Source organism: Papaver somniferum, chromosome 2, assembly GCF_003573695.1.
Source record: "Papaver somniferum cultivar HN1 chromosome 2, ASM357369v1, whole genome shotgun sequence".
Taxonomy (NCBI): domain Eukaryota; kingdom Viridiplantae; phylum Streptophyta; class Magnoliopsida; order Ranunculales; family Papaveraceae; genus Papaver; species Papaver somniferum.
This window is the reverse complement of record NC_039359.1, coordinates 92,365,589-92,385,564: the sequence shown is the minus strand read 5'-3', so window position 1 is coordinate 92,385,564 and position 19,976 is coordinate 92,365,589. Positions and strand designations below refer to the sequence as shown.

The 19,976-nt window shown below is 35.9% G+C and overlaps 1 protein-coding gene and 1 long non-coding RNA gene across 2 annotated transcripts; both read right to left on the bottom strand.

Annotated features, from left to right (window-relative positions):
• Window positions 1-2,460: 2,460 nt before the first annotated feature.
• On the bottom strand, window positions 2,461-5,096 carry LOC113348410. Its single transcript, XR_003359670.1, has 2 exons — window positions 4,987-5,096; window positions 2,461-4,469 (listed from the first exon to the last, which is right to left on the bottom strand). It is a non-coding gene; the product is annotated as an uncharacterized LOC113348410 (long non-coding RNA).
• A 1,145-nt stretch (window positions 5,097-6,241) lies between these two features.
• On the bottom strand, window positions 6,242-8,068 carry LOC113351616. The gene is made up of 3 exons (XM_026595569.1): window positions 6,726-8,068; window positions 6,525-6,653; window positions 6,242-6,421 (listed from the first exon to the last, which is right to left on the bottom strand). The coding sequence occupies exons 1-3, from the start codon at window positions 7,200-7,202 to the stop codon at window positions 6,242-6,244; spliced, it is 786 nt and encodes a 261-aa protein (XP_026451354.1). The 5' UTR covers window positions 7,203-8,068.
• Window positions 8,069-19,976: the final 11,908 nt, after the last annotated feature.

The following is a 19,976-nucleotide window of genomic DNA, read 5'->3' as shown; positions in this document are numbered from 1 at the left end:
ATAGTACAAGAAAAATTCAACAATAATCCAGAAATTTTGATTCCTAGTGATGCTGTGAAGCCTATAGGGAGGAGCATGTGGAAGAACATACTTAATTCTTTTTCTTGTTTGCAGGAGCATTTGAGGTTCACAATGAATAATAGGAATCTATAAGATTTTGATAGGACAATTGGATTACTGGTGGTAGTTTGAAGGACAAATTTCCTGCAATATACAAGGTTTGTTCTACTAGACTTGCATCAGTAGAAGATATGATTCAAAATGGTAGTTTGTATTGTAATTCAATAAGGAATTTGTCAGTGGTGGAACAACTGGAGTGTGATATGCTGCGTACTGAGCTGGGACCAGTGCATGGATTGAATGAAGAGGAAGATGTGGTTGATCGTTTGGGGGGGTTTTACTGTAAACAAGAGTTATGAAGTGCAACTTCAAGAAGTGGAGTAATGTAATTTTGAGAAGTTTTTATGGAAGAAGAATATTCCATCAAAGGTGAATTTTATGCTATGGGCATATTTTCACGATTCATTGCCTTCGCGTAGCATGCTGAAAAAAGGAGGAATTACTGAGCAAAGTGAGAATTTCTTGTTTTGTGGATGTGAAGAGGAGACTACAAATTACATGCTATTACAATGTGAGTATGCTTTCAAAGTTTGGTCACAGTTTTGGATCAATTTGAAGCTTGAAAAGTTGAGTAATCTTAATGGCAAGAGCAGATATATATGGTGGAAGGTGATTTATGAAATGATTTGGCATATATGAAAAGAGAGAAATTCCAGAATTTTTGGAGGCAGAACAAAGGAGGTGGATGAGCTTTGTTTTCTTATTAGACAAACTTTAGTTCCTTGACTTTCTGAAACCTTTGTGTTTAGAGATATGTAAGTTATATTACGTTCAATTGGAGCACTGTCTTACACATGTGATTAGTGTTTAAGTTCAGTTTCAATGATGTAATTTGTACATATTTTTTCTTTACTATAACCTTTTCTTTCAAAAATACAAAAATTTGTTAGCAGATTAGCAGATTAGCTATTTCTATACGGTTATACTAGTATATGACCCGTGCATAACGGCCCGGGTTTCGCTTAGTTGTCCAAACAAAAATTCATGAGGTCTTTTTCTTGTAAACCATGAACCCATATTTAGAGTGACCATTGATATTTAGTACTCCTGGTTGATTTTTACTACTGATCGTGTTGTTCGTAACTGATCCCGAGATATGGTTATACACCTTCTATGGCCTAATTTCCTTCCCATAAAAGTCATATAAAGAAACCTCGAATATGCTACCTACAGAGTTTTTCTACCTTCAACAAACAATGGTGGTTCATAGGTTGAAGTATATATACTCCACATCATAAAGAATAATCACTCAAGCCGAGATACTATTGGAGATGATCTATGTAACTGAATATGAAATTCAAGATTTCCAAGACCACCATTTTTTCTTTTGATGATAAAGACCACCATTTAATCTAACAAAATTAGGAGAAGAGAGGTCCACTTTTGACGACTTTCTTGAATTTTGTTTTCGAAGTTTCCTTTTTATTTTGAATCACTTGTACCTCTATTTACATGACCAACTCACTTGTAATGTTGTCTTCAAATGTATGATTTGTAAAGGAGAGGTCCGTTCTAAGAAGCTAGTTAAAACAATTGTGTGATATTTGTTGACATGCCAAATTTTAGTTAGCGTTTACACCCCGATTGAAATTTAAAGTTTTACCAAAAAGAGGACAAACACAAAGAAAGACCTTTTTGAACTCACAGTAGATAATTAAAATGCCTATGGATTACACAGATACTTGTACAATTTTTAGCAATACTTAGTAGACGTTTGTCTCCGGTCTGGATTGTATTGTCCTTCATTACAAAGTCTCTACATAACTCTACCCTCATTCTGTTTCCATTTCAGAGGCCATTCCACATGGAGTATTAGAACTAAGTTCATATAATTTGAATGACACACATAAAAGCATCAGGATTGTGCCACGGTGGTGCATCCTTTCTCTACAACAAAGTAGTCAAACTACCATAGTGAAAAAGTGGGATATTGACTTTGAACATATGTTTTACTCATCAAAAGTGGGTAACTAATCACTTCCCATTCCAAATATCTCACTGTGGTGCTTCCCGGTGGAACAAAATGTCCTTCATTAGGCGACCGCATATAATCAAAGCTTAAGTATGGGAAAATAAAGTGGCTATAAGTAAATTGCACATGGTTAGGAAGTTGAAATCTCCCGACTCCTTGATAAAGAGAATTTCATTTACTACATACAGGTGAATCATAAATTAGCCTCAAACTGCACCAGCAATAATTTCATCCATGGTGTAGACTGATATCTAAATAATATGCGCCGCCTACACTACCTACAGAGTAGTTGATTCCCCTAAAATGGTTGTGTTACAAAACTGCAAACCAACAGGGTAGTTGATTCCCCCTAAAATGGTTGTGTCACAAAAATGCTAATGAAAAGTAGATTAGAAGCAATGGATAATACACGTTAACTTACTTCTATACACACTGCATAGTACCGCGATATATATATATAACTTGAGTTAAGAAAACTTGAGCTAAGAATCCACACTCAGCAAAGCCTCATCACTAAAAATGTAACTTAATATCCACATCTTGATTAAGTCCAGCTTCACAACATCAATTCATAATACAGAAACTACTTAGGTAAAATGAAGACAACAGAGAAAGAAGAAATAATGGGTTGTAGATGCCTCACTTCCAAATCATGTAAGAAGACAACAAATAAACCTTCATTATATAAAAAAATAAATAACCTGAAGATTATCTAAGTAACCCAATCTCTAGTTATTATATTTCCGCTCCAAATTCCTATGACAAAAAAAACTAATGTAAAATGGTGATATAGGGAAAGGAGATACAAAAATCAGCCCCATAAAGCATATACCTTTGGGGAAGGAAGCTTATTATACTCGCTTTTAATGCTACACAAAACACCTTGGGGTTTTGGGAAGAAGACTTTCTCAGATGCACTACATTGACATTATTGTATAGCAAAAATTCTAATAAATGCTAGAATTCTAATAAAATATTTGGTAGCAACTAGAAACATTATTAGGCGGGTAAGAAAACAGATGATAAATCCATTGCAAAGGCTGACCATGACATGCCTAATTAAAATCACCAGAATAGGCAACCACATAGTCCTCTCATTATAGTAACGCATAAAAAAGAAGAACGACCAATTCAAAATTAATTTTTTCAAGAGTATATTACCCACAACATCATCAGTGAGCTATCATTAGCTCCTAATCAGAGACTTACTGTAATTTGTTAGCAAAACAACACATGGTAACAAAAGAGATAGAAAGTAATAATTTGAGTGAGAAGTTCTATGTTAGGGTATGTGTAGAATTTTTCTAACACGCCAAAAGTGCCACTGTCCTCTTTATTTCTTCTAAGAAGGTTTGCTACGGGTAATGGAGACACACACAATTGACATAAGAAAAAGCTTGATGAATTCAATAAGAGGGAATCATGTAGTCATGCTACCTGAAGGTGGCCAAGGAACTATATTAACTTTTTCTTTTCGGTGCAAACTCTTCGTGACAAAACTCAAGAGCATCTCCAACTTTCCCGTTGCAAATCAATTTTATCAGCATTTATTACTGAATGAATATGCAAACATTAGTTTCTGCCAAACAAAATTCATCATGTCAGTGTAAGTTATCCCTCCAAAAATGACCTAATCCTACATAGAACAAATTACGAAAAGAATAAGAAAACGAAAACTTGACAGCAAAACTTTCTCTGAGTGCGGGGGATTGGCAATAGCCCATGTTCTTCGAGTTTACTCAAGTACATAGCTTGAACAGCTTCAGGAATCACCAACTCAAAGGGATTAAAAATGTTTCATGAATATTTATAATCATGAAGAAGCAAGAAATCAGTGCCTACACATGTTAACAACACCGTCCGTATACGAATGCGGTGTCTAGTTATGCTAACAACACCGTTCGTATAAATAAATTTCGATTATATTGTTACTTTCACAATAGGATGCACAGTCGTTGCCGCAAACGTCTAAAAATGGCTGGGACGTTCTTTTAGCTCTCTACTACAACAGTTGAATTTGATGGAAGCATCATTATTCAAGTGTTCACAAAAATCCATCAATGTATTTGATTTCTATCGCAACATTTTCATCACTAAACAACAATGACCGGCCATTTAAATCCGTCAAACACAACAATAAACGACGGGTACTCTAGTGTTTGTTTAAATGATTAGCCTGAGATGGACGCTAGCTCTTTTCTCAATATGTCCTCTACATGCAAAAATTCTGCAAAACAAATCGATCAAAAAATATGTCCTTTATCCAAAAATTGAGCATAATAGCAGGAAAGAATTTACTATTGAATCCCTGCTTCATAAGCATAAGGGGATAGATCAACTGAGATCAAGTCCTTGTTCCACTAAAACCGTACGTGATCTGCCATAAGAGAACTACAATTTGAGATAGAGTAAAAATAAATTCACCAAACTACAGATCATATACAGAATACCAATATCATCAACCCTCAATATGGTGTGTCGGTGTCCAAACATACACGAAACCAACAAAGATGGATTAAACTGAGCAAATACGACCAGAACACTCTGAATCAAGTACCACCATCATAAAAGATCAAACAAAAGAAAAACATGCATTAGAATTACCACATTAAAACTCCTTTCAGATTAGCTAAAATACATGTTAGTTGTCTTTTTAGACTGTATAATACAATTGAATCCGCAACACTCGATGCAAATAAAGAAATTTCAAATCCCTAACCTAAGCCAATATGAGATAACCCAAAACCCTGGTAATGGTAGAGATGGTCACCCAGAGAATGGTGCCACAACTAAATCAAAAGAAACATCTTAGAAAAATTAACAAATCAAATCCGCGCATAATCAGAATTACGGAGTATGGTAAAGAAATAAACTGAGAACCTTTGGGAAATTACCTCTTTTGAGTTTTATGTAGTAGAACATCTCCAAAGTTTGATTAGCCAAAATATTGGAGCTTGGGATTGTTTATTTATTTGGAATGGAAGAACATTTGCTGGAAATTAATTAGGTTGAAGAACTCCCTATTTGGTAATTGGAATGTGACTAAATAGCAGGTCCAGATCGTCTGTGCCACTGCTTGGGTGTGCCCTATGTGCCACACCAATAGAAACACGGTATTTTCTCTTGGATTTGTAATATCTTATTTAACTAATTAATTATCTTTCCTAATCGATTAGTGTTGTATAAATAGAAAATCTATTTAGTTAGTCATGGTTAATGAGAGGAATGATGTGGCGTGTTTCTATTGGTATGGCACATAGGGCACACACAAGTAGTGGCACAGACGATCTCGACCCCTAAATAGCGGATATTATTTTTGGAAACTCTACCTTTGACATGCGTAACGTATGAAAATTTAAAGAAGGAGAAAGCGCCGTGGAACCATAAATCAGCACATTATTTTTGGAAAATCATATAAATGAGAATGAATGGCAGCTTATCTTTGGAAACTTCACCGTCATGGGCGTAACGCATGACAATTTAAGAGTAGAAACCGAATATGGGACGTTGGATGAGGGCGTCAGAAAGGGGTTCATTGTGAGATGGCTCAAAAGAACTCGGTCAAAATCGTCGGATTTGACAAAAACCATTTGTTTCTGTAAAATAGCTTTATTTACAAATTTTATTGTCTATCACTCATGTATCCTTTTATCTTAAATAATCGAGGTTTTACCTTTAGGCCGCCATATTCGAATTTCTCTTAGGACCTCTAAAAAGTTTGGGACAGCTCTGCGCCGATGAGCCAATTGTTTTTTTTTTTAACCACCTAATTTGACGGACATTGTTTACATCACCTAAGTCATGATTTACGGGCTGATAACAGTATTACTAGGGGCTGATACCATTTAGCCGATCAAACGGTCAGGATCATTTAGGGTGTTTTTATGAAATGGTATCAACCCTAGTAATGCCGGTATTAGCCCATATAAATCATGACCACAAAGTATATCAAATTGGCATGTTGAGTATACTCCCCGTCAGATGTAAACTGTTGGTTAAGCTTTTTCTCTGAAAACATTGTCGCTCAAACTTTTCTACACACTTTTCTACAAATGTATCTATCATTTCATGGACAACCAGCACATGCATTTACTCATGGACATGCATGATCGTGCTCAAGATTTAAAGGATCCATGTGCAAAAGACTGACTATCTACGGATGTGATCCTTGTTCTTTTTCTTATGCTTCATCTGCTCTTGATTATGTTTAGAATCACCGCCTTTGTGATTACCCTTTTTAGAATCAAGTGCAGGTTCAGCTAAAAATGCTTCTCTTGCAACTTCAGATCTCTCTGTAGCATCTTTGTCGACTAGTTCTTCCAAATGTGCCTGGAAAGAGAGATGAAAATGAAAATATGTTAAGCTACATCGATCCTGGAAAGATGATGACAGATGAACTTAAGGGATCAACAGACTGGTACAGAGTACAGACCCGCATGAATGACTTAACAAGAGGCAGAATAATCGTCCGAAAATTGTAGGAAGACAAGGGTCCAAGCTTAAGCCCTAACTGTTGCATGCCTGTGACATTTCGCATGATCCTGGCATCAATTTTGCTGAGCTGCAGAAGAAAAATCAAATGAGATTAAAACGATGATTTTAGCTGAAAATGTACACCTAGTTACACACCCACCTCTACAGATAACTGTTCCTTCCGTCTCCGGAGTGCTACTTGAATGCAATTATCTGCTTGATGAAGAACATCGTACATTCTCCCGTCATCATCTTCTCCATAATCCGTATCACATAAATGAGTAGTGACACCAGACAGAGATTCTTCGTATCCTTCTTTGAGAACACTTGATAGAGCCTCCAACTCAAACCTACTACTGATGGACATAACATCACTTTCTCTTTCAGTAAGTTCTTCTTGACGCTTGCGAACGACAGCCTCCAAACTACGGGAGGCAAATCCAGTAACATGCTCCCTTTTTTTAAGCTCTTCGAAGATGAGACTCTCAACTGCTTGTAAAGCTTCATCGCAGCTCAAATGCTCACATTTCCTCTCGCACAAGCCTTGTAAGAGGTAATGTTCCTTCTCAAGCATCTGAAGAAATTCCAATCCACGATGGGAGTTTTCTTTCTTCAGACGGATCCATGATGTAAGCATTTCCTCACTCGAAGGACCAGAGAAAATCCAGGATAGCAGAGCACTGCTATCGAGTGGAAGAAAATTGTCATTATCACTAAAGGGAAAAGGAGTGGCTGCTGTATCACCATAACTCTCAGAGCAACCTTTCTCATAACCACTGCTAGTAATTTCGCCTCTAAATAAACGCTCCCCTAGAAAAAGAAATGATGAATCCCTGCTCAGAACAACTAGTTCTTTGATTTCAGGTTCTTTAGCATCACTTGGTTTCTCATATGTTAAGCTGGCTTATCAGGATATCTACTTAATCCGCAAGAGTGAAAAAGCTCCTGCAAAAATTTGAGGCCCTTGCTAAGTTGGGAAGCGCCCAAGAAACAAATACAGCGGGGTGTTTGGTCCAAACCAAGGTTTGAAAGCTGTGAATCAAGAACAAGTCTTTGAAGCTCGTCCATTGTGTACTGAATGACTTTATTAAGATGGCTTACTGCGAGACATTTATGTCTAATAAGAGACTGGAAAATAACGTGGATATCCTCAAGGAGTTTTGCGCGCTCAGTATCCTCACATGTTGGACACGATTGTGTGACGGGGAATGATTTCAACCACCTAGTGTTGTCATATTCCATTGATTCCAAGATGGAAACATTGTCATGCCTTCCGCTTTCAACTAAGCTTCCATTACAACATATTGCCGTCTGGTCACCATCCATTGTCAACTCCTTCTCCTCATTGGAATCCCATGTGTCTCTTGAGTACCAATTATCAGTTGCACTGGCATTCCTCCTGTCGTCATCATCATCATTCCTGCTATAACCACTCAAGAGTTTAGAAGATCCAAAATTTGATCGATCTTCAGCCATTTTGAAAGCGACAGAAGAATCAACGGGTTTCCATGAGCCATATTGAAGCATCCTAGTCCAATCAGCGTCAACTTCTTGAGGCAATACTGACTGCAAATTTGGAGAGAGGCTGCCCATATGCTCCCTCACCACATGTTGCAAATGTGAATCGCCATCAGTAAACTTCTCACTGCAGCAGCAGCACACCCAGAACTTCCACGTCTTCTTATCCTGCGCAAATAACAGGGCTTCTAACAGAGTCTGTAGCATCAAACTATCCTTTGATGAACTGAAATGAGATTTTAGATCCTCAATATTCACAGGGAGCAAACTTTGCTTCTTCTCAAGGGCCATTGTATCCCAAAAAGATTTAACATGATTCATCCTGTCTGGGAGGGATGCCGCAAATTTAAATGCTTACGTCGCTCAACCACTTTGTGAGTCCCCAAAGATGAATCTACGACTCTACCTTCAGCATTCTCCGCAGGAAGCAAAACAGGTTTCTGTTGCAACAGCCCAGCAGCAGCTACACGTACTTCAATTTCCTTCCTTCTCTCCTCAGGTGTCTTAGTTGTTTTAACATGATTCATGCTGTCTGAGAAGGATGCAATCTTCCGCAAATTTAAATGCTTATGTCGCTCAACCACTTTGTGAGTCTCCAAAGATGAATCTATGTCTCTACCTTCATCATTCTCTGCAGGAAGCAAATCGGATTTCTGTTGCAACAGCCTAGCAGCAGCTACACGTACTTCAATTTCCTTCCTTCTCTCCTCAGGTGTCTTAGTTGCTTTTTTGATCTCATTAGGCCGGCTAGCCTGAGCCAAACTAGCCTCCATAGGATCTTCGGTTATCCATGTCACTGGAATCAACTGAACCTTTTCGTCCGTCCCATTATTAAGATTCTTCATCCAATTTGAAATTGACGCAATGTTGGCTCTCTGAATAAGATCACGAAGTTCCTGTTGAACATAGTCTATCCGTTCCTGGGGTGTTCGTAATTTGTGCTGGCTCTCATCCTGCAGACTCTCCTTCGCTGGGTCGATAGGATTCTGAATAGAGAGTGCCCTATCACACTCATGAATAATCTCATCATACCCAACCTTACTCTCATTTATATATTCTAACAGCAAATTAGCATAAAAATGAGCAAACTCAATCGAGTTGGGCGACAATAAAACAGCTCTTCTAGCTGACTCGATAGCATTCTTAATATGTCTTTGTCTCACATTTGGATCTTCAACTAAGGCAGCAAGTTTAAAACAAATAGTCCCTTGAACTCATGAATTAAACCAATATTTTCATAACGAAGACTAGCCTCTTTCATAAGTTTTAAAGCCTTTGTATGATTCCCTCTTCGTAGTGCCGTTAGGGCTTTTTCACATTCAACTTTAACACAAGAAAACAATGAATCATCCATAACATTATAATTCTGCTCATTAACAACACCATCTTCAACTACCTCCTCTACCGTTACTGAAACTACAGTTGTGGCAGAAGCAGAGGGAGTAGCTGAAGTGGGTTTGTTTCGTAAACCAGGGTTACGTTTCTTATGCCCCATTGTGTGATTTTATACTAAAACCTTATCGTTCTAACTCAAATTTCTTTGCATAAATAATAACAATTAAACTAAATAGAAAGAAAGAAAAAATACTTATCAAGTAATGGGGTGGAAAATCAAACCCATTGATGATGAATCTGTTTTTCTTGCCTCAATTTCTTCTCTGTGTTTCCCGCTCTCTCTCTCTCTCTAAAACCTTTTCTCTGTAAAAATTTTTGAGAGAGAAAAGAAGTCCAAATGAGTGGAAATATTTTTTTTCTTTTTTCATTTATAGTACCCGATGCTCGGCGTGCCCACATGTCCGTCTACTCTGCCATTAAAATTCGATTTTGAGTTTTGATTTTCTTTTCCACATGTATTCATGTATTCATGTAGGCATGACTTTTTACTTAGATAGTTAGATCGCGTCTTTTCATTAGTATTGGAGTTCATCTTGGTATACCGAAAACCAAAAGCTAGAGACTATCTCATAAAGATTTATCAAATAAAAATGTGGGAAAGATTTTTTGTCCCGAGTTGACCGTCTATATGGGGATAGATTTTGCAAGTAAGGGCAGTCAACCCATTATTGGCAGGTCAGGTAGTCCCTAAAAATTGAAAACGACTGGTCGAATACCATTGGTGGCCGGATCGGTTCAGCAGCTCGATGGATCAAGCCTGGACGGCTGCTCCGAACTGGACAGTCCCGATAGGGCGGGATGTACTTGGCAGGGGTGTCACCGGGGAAGTGGATTAATGCGGAGATTTGAAAACGTGACGGAAAGCTGAACTATCGGCATCGAGAAGGGTCGAGCGAAGAGTGTTCCCCTTGGAAACAAGGTCGCTTAGGTGGTCTGGTCACGCCGGCAGGGCTTCAAATGTATGCAGCACTCACTGTCTAAACGGTGCGATTAGCTCATGTCCAAAACCACCCAACCCGAATAAAGGGAACAAAAGGTCATTTTCATCTTCATCATCTGTATGCCTAGACAATACCTGCACAAGGCGGGAATCAACTTGGTATACCATCAATTAATCGGGACGACCGAAGGGAGTCCCTTCTATACTGTCAATATTGGGGCTAAAAATGCATCGCTTGCAACGCTTTTTTTTCATTTTTAATCGATCCAATTGAATGGGTATTGGTCATTTTTTCTCGAAATTGAATCAATAATCGGAGAGTTATCGTCCCCGACTATGGTTAGGAGCAATGAAAACGGTTGGAAGTCGACCCGATTGATGGCTAATTAGGCATGAAAATGGTCAAAAAACCGTCACCTAAACTTTTAATTTTAATCTTGATCGTTGGTTGCCAACAAAATTCAGCCATCAGATTTAAAACTGTTACTGAAATGTTACAAAATTGTTACAATATAAGTGTTAGACAAATATAACGCTTATAAATGTTATAAAATCACTGTTACAAATTTTGTTGCAAAATCTGTAACAAATTGCATCACAAAAACAGGCTCCCCGACTTTGATCGTCCCTGCACTGCTATAGCAGTCATCTAGTATTTTTGTACTCTGAATTCGTATACAATACACTTTTCAGATTCTGGGTACTTTGAGACTATCATTGATCAGATATTCAAAATAAAATATCCAATGCATTTCTAATCTTTTTTAAGTTACGAAGTATAATTTATCCAAATACTTAATATCGGAAGCATCTACAAATCGGATAGGGTTTAGAGCATTGTTTAAGATTATTGCTTGATTTTCGTATTTACGTTTTCCGTAAGTCAACATGGGTATGAGAATAAAAGGCTAGGCCGAAACGTCAAGATCAAGAAATAATAAGTTTAGGTTAGGGTTAATTTGGTTGTAAACATCGTCCAGCATATCAAGCCATCAATTGGTACTTAGAAACCATAAACGTCAAGACGTGTAAATCCGAAAACCGTGCATTTAATTGAGTATTTTAATATTTTTCATTAAAAAACTATCAAAACGAGATTAGTTATACAAAATAATTACGCCAAAACACTCTCCTTGTCATAAGGTTTCCGACGAGTCGTAATTTGCCTGAATCGCACTACGAAGAATTAATAGTCGTTAAGCGGACCGAGCCAATACATTGAGACATATTAAGTGGAAATCATACTACTCGCCCAAGAAGTCACCCAGTTAATAAAATATTACTCTCGCTCATCTTAGTACTATTCTCGCCCAAGCACGCTTAACCGCAGAGTTTTGATGGGTTCTGGTGTATCAATTCTGGTATGATCGATAAGTAGTCACTGCCTTTCATAGGAAAAACCGCCGTAAAAAGCAACAAAAAAAGAAGAAATAAATCAACACGAGAACTTCCCAAGATGTCACCCGTCTTCGTATTACTCTCGTAAATAGAGTAATACTAAGATGGCGAGAGTAGTATTCCCAAGAGGTCACTCATTTTCAGGCCTAGTTTCTGAAGAGGACCAGGACAGCTGGTACAATGGCCTTCCTCATCCTAATCTCTAAGTGGTTTCTTTCGAAAATCCCTTTACATAAGAAACTGTAGTGTTCTCTAGCTCGGAAAATTATCTGCATTCGTTCTTGATGTAGACCTCTTTCTCTCATGTTCTCGTGACTTGGATTATTTAATTTCTTGATGATGTTGCTTCTTCTTCTGTTCTTGGACAGTGTATCCATAGGGAGATTAATTAACTCTATCCATTCTCTTTCTCCTGTTAAAAATTAATAATGCGAGTTACGTGAAAATTCATTTTCTAAAGCCTCTCCGAAAGCGACGGATCTAGGAGAGACTAAGGTGGGCTTTAGCCCACCCAATAATTTCAGAAAACTCTTTTGGTCCCTTATAATTCTCACAAAAATTATATTTAACCCACCTATAAATTTAGATTACCCTATTAGTAATAGAGAAAAAAAAAATTACAATTTTCTTAAAAATATAAAACACAACATTCGTATTTTCTATATGTTTCTTTTATTTTAATAGCTAGAATCATTCGATCAAACTACTATTCAAAAACAAAAAGAAATATCAAGGCATTATAAGCGTGGCTCTATTCTCCCGCATTGGCTCTAGTTAAAGTTTTGTTTGCTTGTTTTATTCGTCAGTTTAATTATAATTTAACGATCGTACTAAGTATATTAATCAAACATATTTTCAAGTATGACAATGTTATTTAATTCTAAAAAAATGATGGAATTCACAAAATTTGAAACGTCTTACGGCCGCCTAAGATATTAGTATGTATTATATAAAAAAATCGTCGTTAAAATTTTCCCCCACTAAGATAAATTTCTAAATCCATACATGATTTTAGGCGCCTTTATAAATTTACCGAACATATCATTATTACAATTGAGTGTTTATGATATTTTTTAGCACATCCATACATATATTCCTGATTCCGTCGTTGGTTTCAGGTTTGTAGGTCGGCTCTAAATGAAGACCTGTACACTTCGCTTATCTTAGAACCCTTTCATGTCAAGAATGTTAAGGAAAACGCCATTTCACATTTCTATTGTTATAGAGGACTCTGATAATTTGAGAGCCAATTCAAACTTTCTATCCTTGGTTAGCATCAAAATAAACCAGTAAGGGTCTAACCTAGATAACAACTTTTTAGATAATCTGATTAATAAACCATTAATATAATTGTTGTTAGATAATTGTTTTTTTATAGTTTGATTAATAATCCATTTTTGTAACTGAAATCATATTGCTTATTGACCGAGTTGTAGCATAATTCTCTCATAGCCTGCTAATTTTCCTTATTTTGTGATTCACAACTCATTATTCTGGAATTTCAACTAATAGCTATTCCAACTTGGCTTTACTTTGGATCTTTGGCCATTATATTTTAAATTATGTGTATTCTTTAAATCAGTTTATCTCTTTTAGTGTTCTCTTGCCTTTACTTTGTGATTGACTATTTTCTTAGCTTGGTTATTAGCTTTGTTTTTTTAATTAATTATTCACATAATAGATGTCATAATTCTAAAAGATCAGTATGAACAAATTATCTTGGAATTTTCATATTCTAGGATCCAAACCAAGTGGTCATCACCTAGCTAAGCTTTGTATCTCTGGCAAATCTAACTTTCTATTTCTTGATGTGATATTTTTGCAATCGCACGAAGTCTACAAAGTGGATATGGCATGTATAATTCGTTCCACTAAGATTGATAATACTATCTAGTTACTAAACAAATCCTATGCTAGAAATTAAAGAAATATTTTTTTTTAGATGATTTTTCTTTTTTTATGAAATTAGTTTAAAGATTACCTAATGATGGGAGAAAGCCATAGGGTTTCGGATTGCACTACATATAACGGTTCTTAATTCAATATTTAATTTCTCTAATTTACTTTCAAAACTACATAAGGAAATTTTTAAACCCAATCTCATGCATTGGGAAAAAATTCGTTTATAAATAATAATTCGACTTAAGTCGATTCACAAAGTCTAATTTCCTTCGCTTATAAAATATCGGTAGCTTAAAAACTACCCAAAAAATTATTATGAAGCTATTTTATTAGAAGAGAAATCATTAATTATTAAGAATCTTAATTAGAGAGTAATAATTAAAGAAAAATTAAATACCAAAAATTAGATGTCAAAAGTAGTTTCCTCCTCAACCCTAGAAATTAAATTTAGCTAATCATGAATCGTAAGTTGGAAGATATTGATGAATCATTGTATTCAAAAATACACAAATTTGCTTACAATAGTTTGCAGTTGCAGAAAATATCCAGCGACCAATATTCCAGTTACTAAAAAGCTATCGCAACTGAATAATAAAAGACTGACTTCTTCTGTGTTTAATTAGACCATGGTTTCTGCAACTGTTATAGGTGGTTTGATTTCTTCGTGTTCTTCTTCAACAGTAGCAGCATGAAACTTTCTATGCAACTTCAATTTTATGCTTTGCTCTCTCCCAAACTACTCGATAGCCCCTGTATTCCCCTCCATACTTTATATATACTCTCAGGACCCAAATCTCGAGTTTAAAGCAAAACATCCTCTATTTAAAAATTTATTCTCCACTGCCATTACACGAGAATAATTTCTCTTCTTTAGCTTCTCACACTTTTTTATTGCAGTCTACACACTCCAATTCGTCGCTGCACGTCTCAGCAGCTGTTAGACACGTTCTAGACTCGTGCAAACCTTCCAAGGATAGAGAATATCTCACGGGAATTTATACTTCCTTGTTTTCTTCAGTTGGTGATTATCCAGCCAACTAATTGAATCAAACACCCTTACCACCCCAGTTTAGCCTAATCAATTCAGCCTAATGAAAATCAGCAATTTAGTCTCCTCCAAACAACTCCAAAAATCAAACCCTGAATTCGCAACTCTGCTGCAAATTTTCCCCGCCAATTTTTCTGTTTTGAATTTAAGAAGAAGCCGGAGTACCCCTATCCTCTAGTGGGGTCCCTTTAGCAATTGCCCATGGGTACCTTTAATAATTTTTTGGGTGCCTATATCACTTTTTCGATCCAATTGTTGCAAAAAAAATTATTTCCCAAAAACACCATAATAAATACAAAATCGAGCACTAATAATACATAAAATTGAGAACAATTCAGCCACAAAATTGTGTCTATCAAATACCCCCAAACTTATTATTTGCTAGTCCTCTAGCAAATCTAATCTAGAAAATAAAAATCATAACTCACTGTCGCAGGCATCGCGATTGCACTTAGCATGTGCAACAATCCTTTGAACCCTTAGGTGGCCCTAGTGGACGAGTTATAGTCTCGAGTGGGTTTAAAAGAGGTGTACCCACAAAACTTTACTTATAATTCGTGACAAGTGTCCAAAGATATATGAGGACATAAATTTTCTCAACATATCGACAAGTAGTTAGAGTGCAAGAGAAAAAAACATCTACCAAATATCCGCTCCACAACGGGACATATCTCGTTCAACAATGAGAGAGAGGGATCCGTTAAACAACTAGAGTAACATCGAGAGAGAGATTCCGCCCAATATCGGAGAGATATCCACTCCACAATGGTATGACATCAGGAGAGACACCCGCTAAACAACTGGTCTTATTTGATCAACATCGGATAAAGAGAGTATGCATGGTGAGTTGAACCAGCGCCATAAAGGTCTTGTGCCAGATGGAAAGCGGACTAACATGGCAATCCCTTTCTCCTCGACTCTCTCATAGTGCTTAATAGAAACAACATTGTCTTCGGCTTCAAATATTTGATGATAAACTCTTGAACTTCGTAGAACTTTGAAAGTGTATTAACTTTTATCCTCCATTTCTTCTTGCTTAAAACTTCTTTATATATTTCTCTTCCCCGTAGCCTACAAAATTTAAATGCAAATATTTATTTATTTTTGACTTTTAATGCATTCCAACTAATATTAACATGACCATGAGAGAAGGACTTAACTATTTGGATCTTCACAACTTGTAGTGTCTTGGTATCATAAACTTCAACAACTTACATCGTTTGATTTTCTTCGCTCTTGTAACTAAGTCTTCAACTTTGATTATGAATTTTTCTCTTCCTTGTATTGTTTCTTATAAATCTTGAACATCTTCAACTTTCTTCATAGATTTTGATGTCGCTTCGCTTGTTGATGATGATAAGTTTATATTGAGAGAGAGTCACAATCCATAACACTACATGATGAGGTTGCTCTATCTTTCTGGCATAATTGTCTTTCCATCAAAAATGATTAGGTCCATCGTGACTACCCTCTTAAATGTTAATTACCTCTCCAGAATGTTAATTTCTCTATAGTCTCTCAAGAATGTCAAATTCTCTATTGTCTCTCTAGAATGTCCAATTCCCTAGCAATTCTAATTTCCATATTTTGGCGAGAAACGGTATGTAAACTTAACTGAGTACTATTTGACTCTAAAATTTTCTCCCTTACCCTTAAACTTAAATTTTATATCGTCCTTAATGTTTCAAATTAAAGTGCAATACTAAAAATATAGGTAACAAGAGGAATAAAGAGGTAAGTCAGAAAGATAGTACATGGGTGAAGCGTAACAATCCTTTGCGGGAGAATAAGACAGAAAATACTTCTGCATATAATGGTTCAGACAAAGTTGTTGTTGGTAATGGTAAGACTCTTACTATTTCTAAAACTGGTCGTTCCACATTACATACATCAACTGCTAATTTTAAATTGGATAATATCTTGCTAGTGCCAGAATTATCTAAAAATTCATTGTCAGTTACTCAGTTTACTAGAGAAAATTGTTTCTACTTTGTGTTTGATCCATGGAGCTATGAGATTAGAGATTTAAGTTCACATACAATTTTGGCTCAGGGTAAAATGGTTATTACTTGTATCCAGTCAAAAATTTGTCCTTTACTTCAGATAGTCACTTTACATCTTTTTCTACTATGATTGCATCTTCATTTGTTTAACACAACAGACTACGAAACCCATCTAAGAAAATCATACATCATTTGAGTGCAAACAAGTCTATTAATTGAAATTCTGAAACTTCTAAGTCTCTTTGTCATCCATGTCAAATTGTTAAAAGTAAAAGACTTCATTTTCATCTGTCAAACTTTCATGAGTCTAATCTTTTATCTCTTATCTACTGTGATGTTTGGAGACCATCACTAATACCTTCTTATGCTAGCTATAAATATTACATTGTTTTTATAGATGATGCAAGCAGATTTCACTGGATTTATCCTATGAAATTAAAACTAATGCCTTAGAATATTTTGCACATTTCAAAACCCATACTAAAAATATATTCTCTACAAAAATTCTTTGATTTCAAACTGACAATGCATGTGAGCTTGCGAAATGAGTTTTTAAGAAATTTCTTGATTTTAAGGGTATTCATCTCAGACTTTCTTGTCCAAATACACCAGAATAAAATGGTCCGGCAGAAAGAAAACATAGGCATATCACAGAGATCGGTAATACTCTTTTTTGTCATTCTTCTTGTTCAAAATCTTTTCAGTATGATGTTTTTCTTACTACAACTTCTCTCATTAACAGAACTCCTACTTCTGTTTTATCCATGAAGTCTCGATATGAAATTCTCTTTAAAGTTGAACATGATTATTCTGTTTTAAGAGTTTTTGATTCAACATGTTTTCCTTATCTTGGTCATTACAGATATGATAAGTTGTCTCCAAAATCATTCAAATGTGTGTTCATTGGATATAGCCCATGCATAAGGGTTACAAATGTTTTGATCCTGTTTGTAAGAAAGTTCATATCTCTATACATGTAATTTTTGATGAGAATTATTTTTATTATGCATCTTATTCACCTTCATTTACTCCTTTCTCTGGTGATAACTTGCTTATAAATTCTGATTCAGAATCCTCAAATTTTACTCTTATTCCTTCTGTTCCCCAACCTTCTATTGTCATTAGATCAATAAGGGGTATTTCAAAACAAAAGAAATTTCCTGATTTTGTCTCAAATCATTCAGTTAAACATAATGTTCCAAATGCTTTTACTTGTTTACTGAATACTATTTCTGCGCTGAAATCTTTCAAGGAAGCATCTAAATGTGTGAAATGGGTAAACAATAGGGAAGCATGGTAATCGTTTCCATACATGATAGATCACCTAAAGTTTGCTGAGATACGTGGAAATGGTATTCCGTGTAGAGTTTCTAGAGTTTTTGCTGGCAAATGCCATAATGTTGGAAAAATTGATTCTCACCCCCTGTAGCTATTCTAAGCAAGTGATGATAAAATTCCGTGAGAAATTGCTAAAATTTCAAAGAGCCTCGAAAGATACTCAAATTTTGTTAGAATCTGAGCAGAGTCGTACCTTTCTACCTCTTATTTCTAATTTTTTTTTCCCTAAACGCAGTTGTCATTGTTGTCTATTCACTACGTCAGTGGCTCAAAATAATTCGACTTTTAGTGGACAATGAATGGCCGTTGTAATGCCTTAATTTGAATTATGTTATACTTTTTATGTTTATGAGTCGGTATTTTTGGCCGACTCTCGTGCCCATACCTGCAAATGCGGGGGTCTAACAACCACACCCAACAATTCGTTTGGCAATCTGAAAGGACTTACTCCATACACTTTCTAGAGAATCAACTAGACAGTCAGACTAAATCTAGAGTAAAGTATATCAAAGAGTTTAATATCTCTAACTATTAATTCAATACACAATCAGCAAAATAAAAATCTGCGAGCCCGATTTAATATAAGAGGAGTTACTTGAACGGTACCAAAGACCAATGTTCAAGTGACAATCAATGTAAATCAACAACCAAAGGTTGGATATTCTAATTGATTGATCTTAGCGAACAGCCTGTGATATTTCAATTATATAAAAAAATGTAATACAGAAAAGAAATAATACATACACCAGAATTTTGTTAAAAAGGAAACCGCAAATGCAGAAAAATCTCGGGAGTTACTCCAGATTGAACACCACACTGTATTAAGCCGCTACAGACTCTATCCTACTGCCAATTAACTTCGGACTGGACAATAGTTGAACCCTAATCAATCTCACACGGATTCAAGGTACAGTTGTGTTCCTTACGTCTCTGATCCCAGCAGGATACTACGCACTTGATTCCCTTAGTTGATCTCACCCACAACCAAGAGTTGTTACGACCCAAAGTCGAAGACTTGATAAACAAATCTGTCTTACACATAAAAGTCTATAGATTGAATAAATCTGTCTCCCACGGAAATACCCAAGAGTTTTTGTTCCGTCTTTTGGTAAATCAAGGTGAACATGAACCAATTGATAAACCGGTCTTATATTCCCAAATTACAGCCTAGTATTATCAATCACCTCACAATAATCTTAATCGACTAGCAAAACAAGATATTATGGAATCACAAACGACGAGACGAAGATGTTTGTGATTACTTTTATCTTGCCTATCGGAGAAATTAATATCGAGCCAATTATTTCAATTGTACTCAATACGATAGCATCGGGAAAGATCAGAACACGCAACTATAAAGAAAATAGTTGGGTCTGGCTTCACAATCCCAATGAAGCCTTTGAAGTCGTTAACCTACAGGGTCTCGATAGAAACCTAAGGTTAAAGGATAATCGACTCTAGTTTATGCAACTAGTAACACACATGAGGTGTGGGTATTAGAATTCCCAGTTGCTAGAGTTCTCCTTTATATTGTTTTCAAATCAGGGTTTGCAATTCAAGTTAACTTGGGAACAAAGCATTCAATATTCACCGTTAGATGAAAAACCTGATTCAACCAAGCTAATATCTTTCAACCGTTAGATCGAACTTAGCTTGTTACACACAAATGAAATGTACCCTCATTTAGGTTTATGTAACCGTACCCAAACGTGTACACCATGTTGGCTCACAAATAGTTAACCAAGGTTATCCATATGATTACTCTCATATCAACCTTATTCATCTTAACCATAACTAGTTCAAATGACTCAAATGAAACTAGTTAAAGAGTTGTTCAATTGCTATATTCTCATAGAATTATACAAGAAC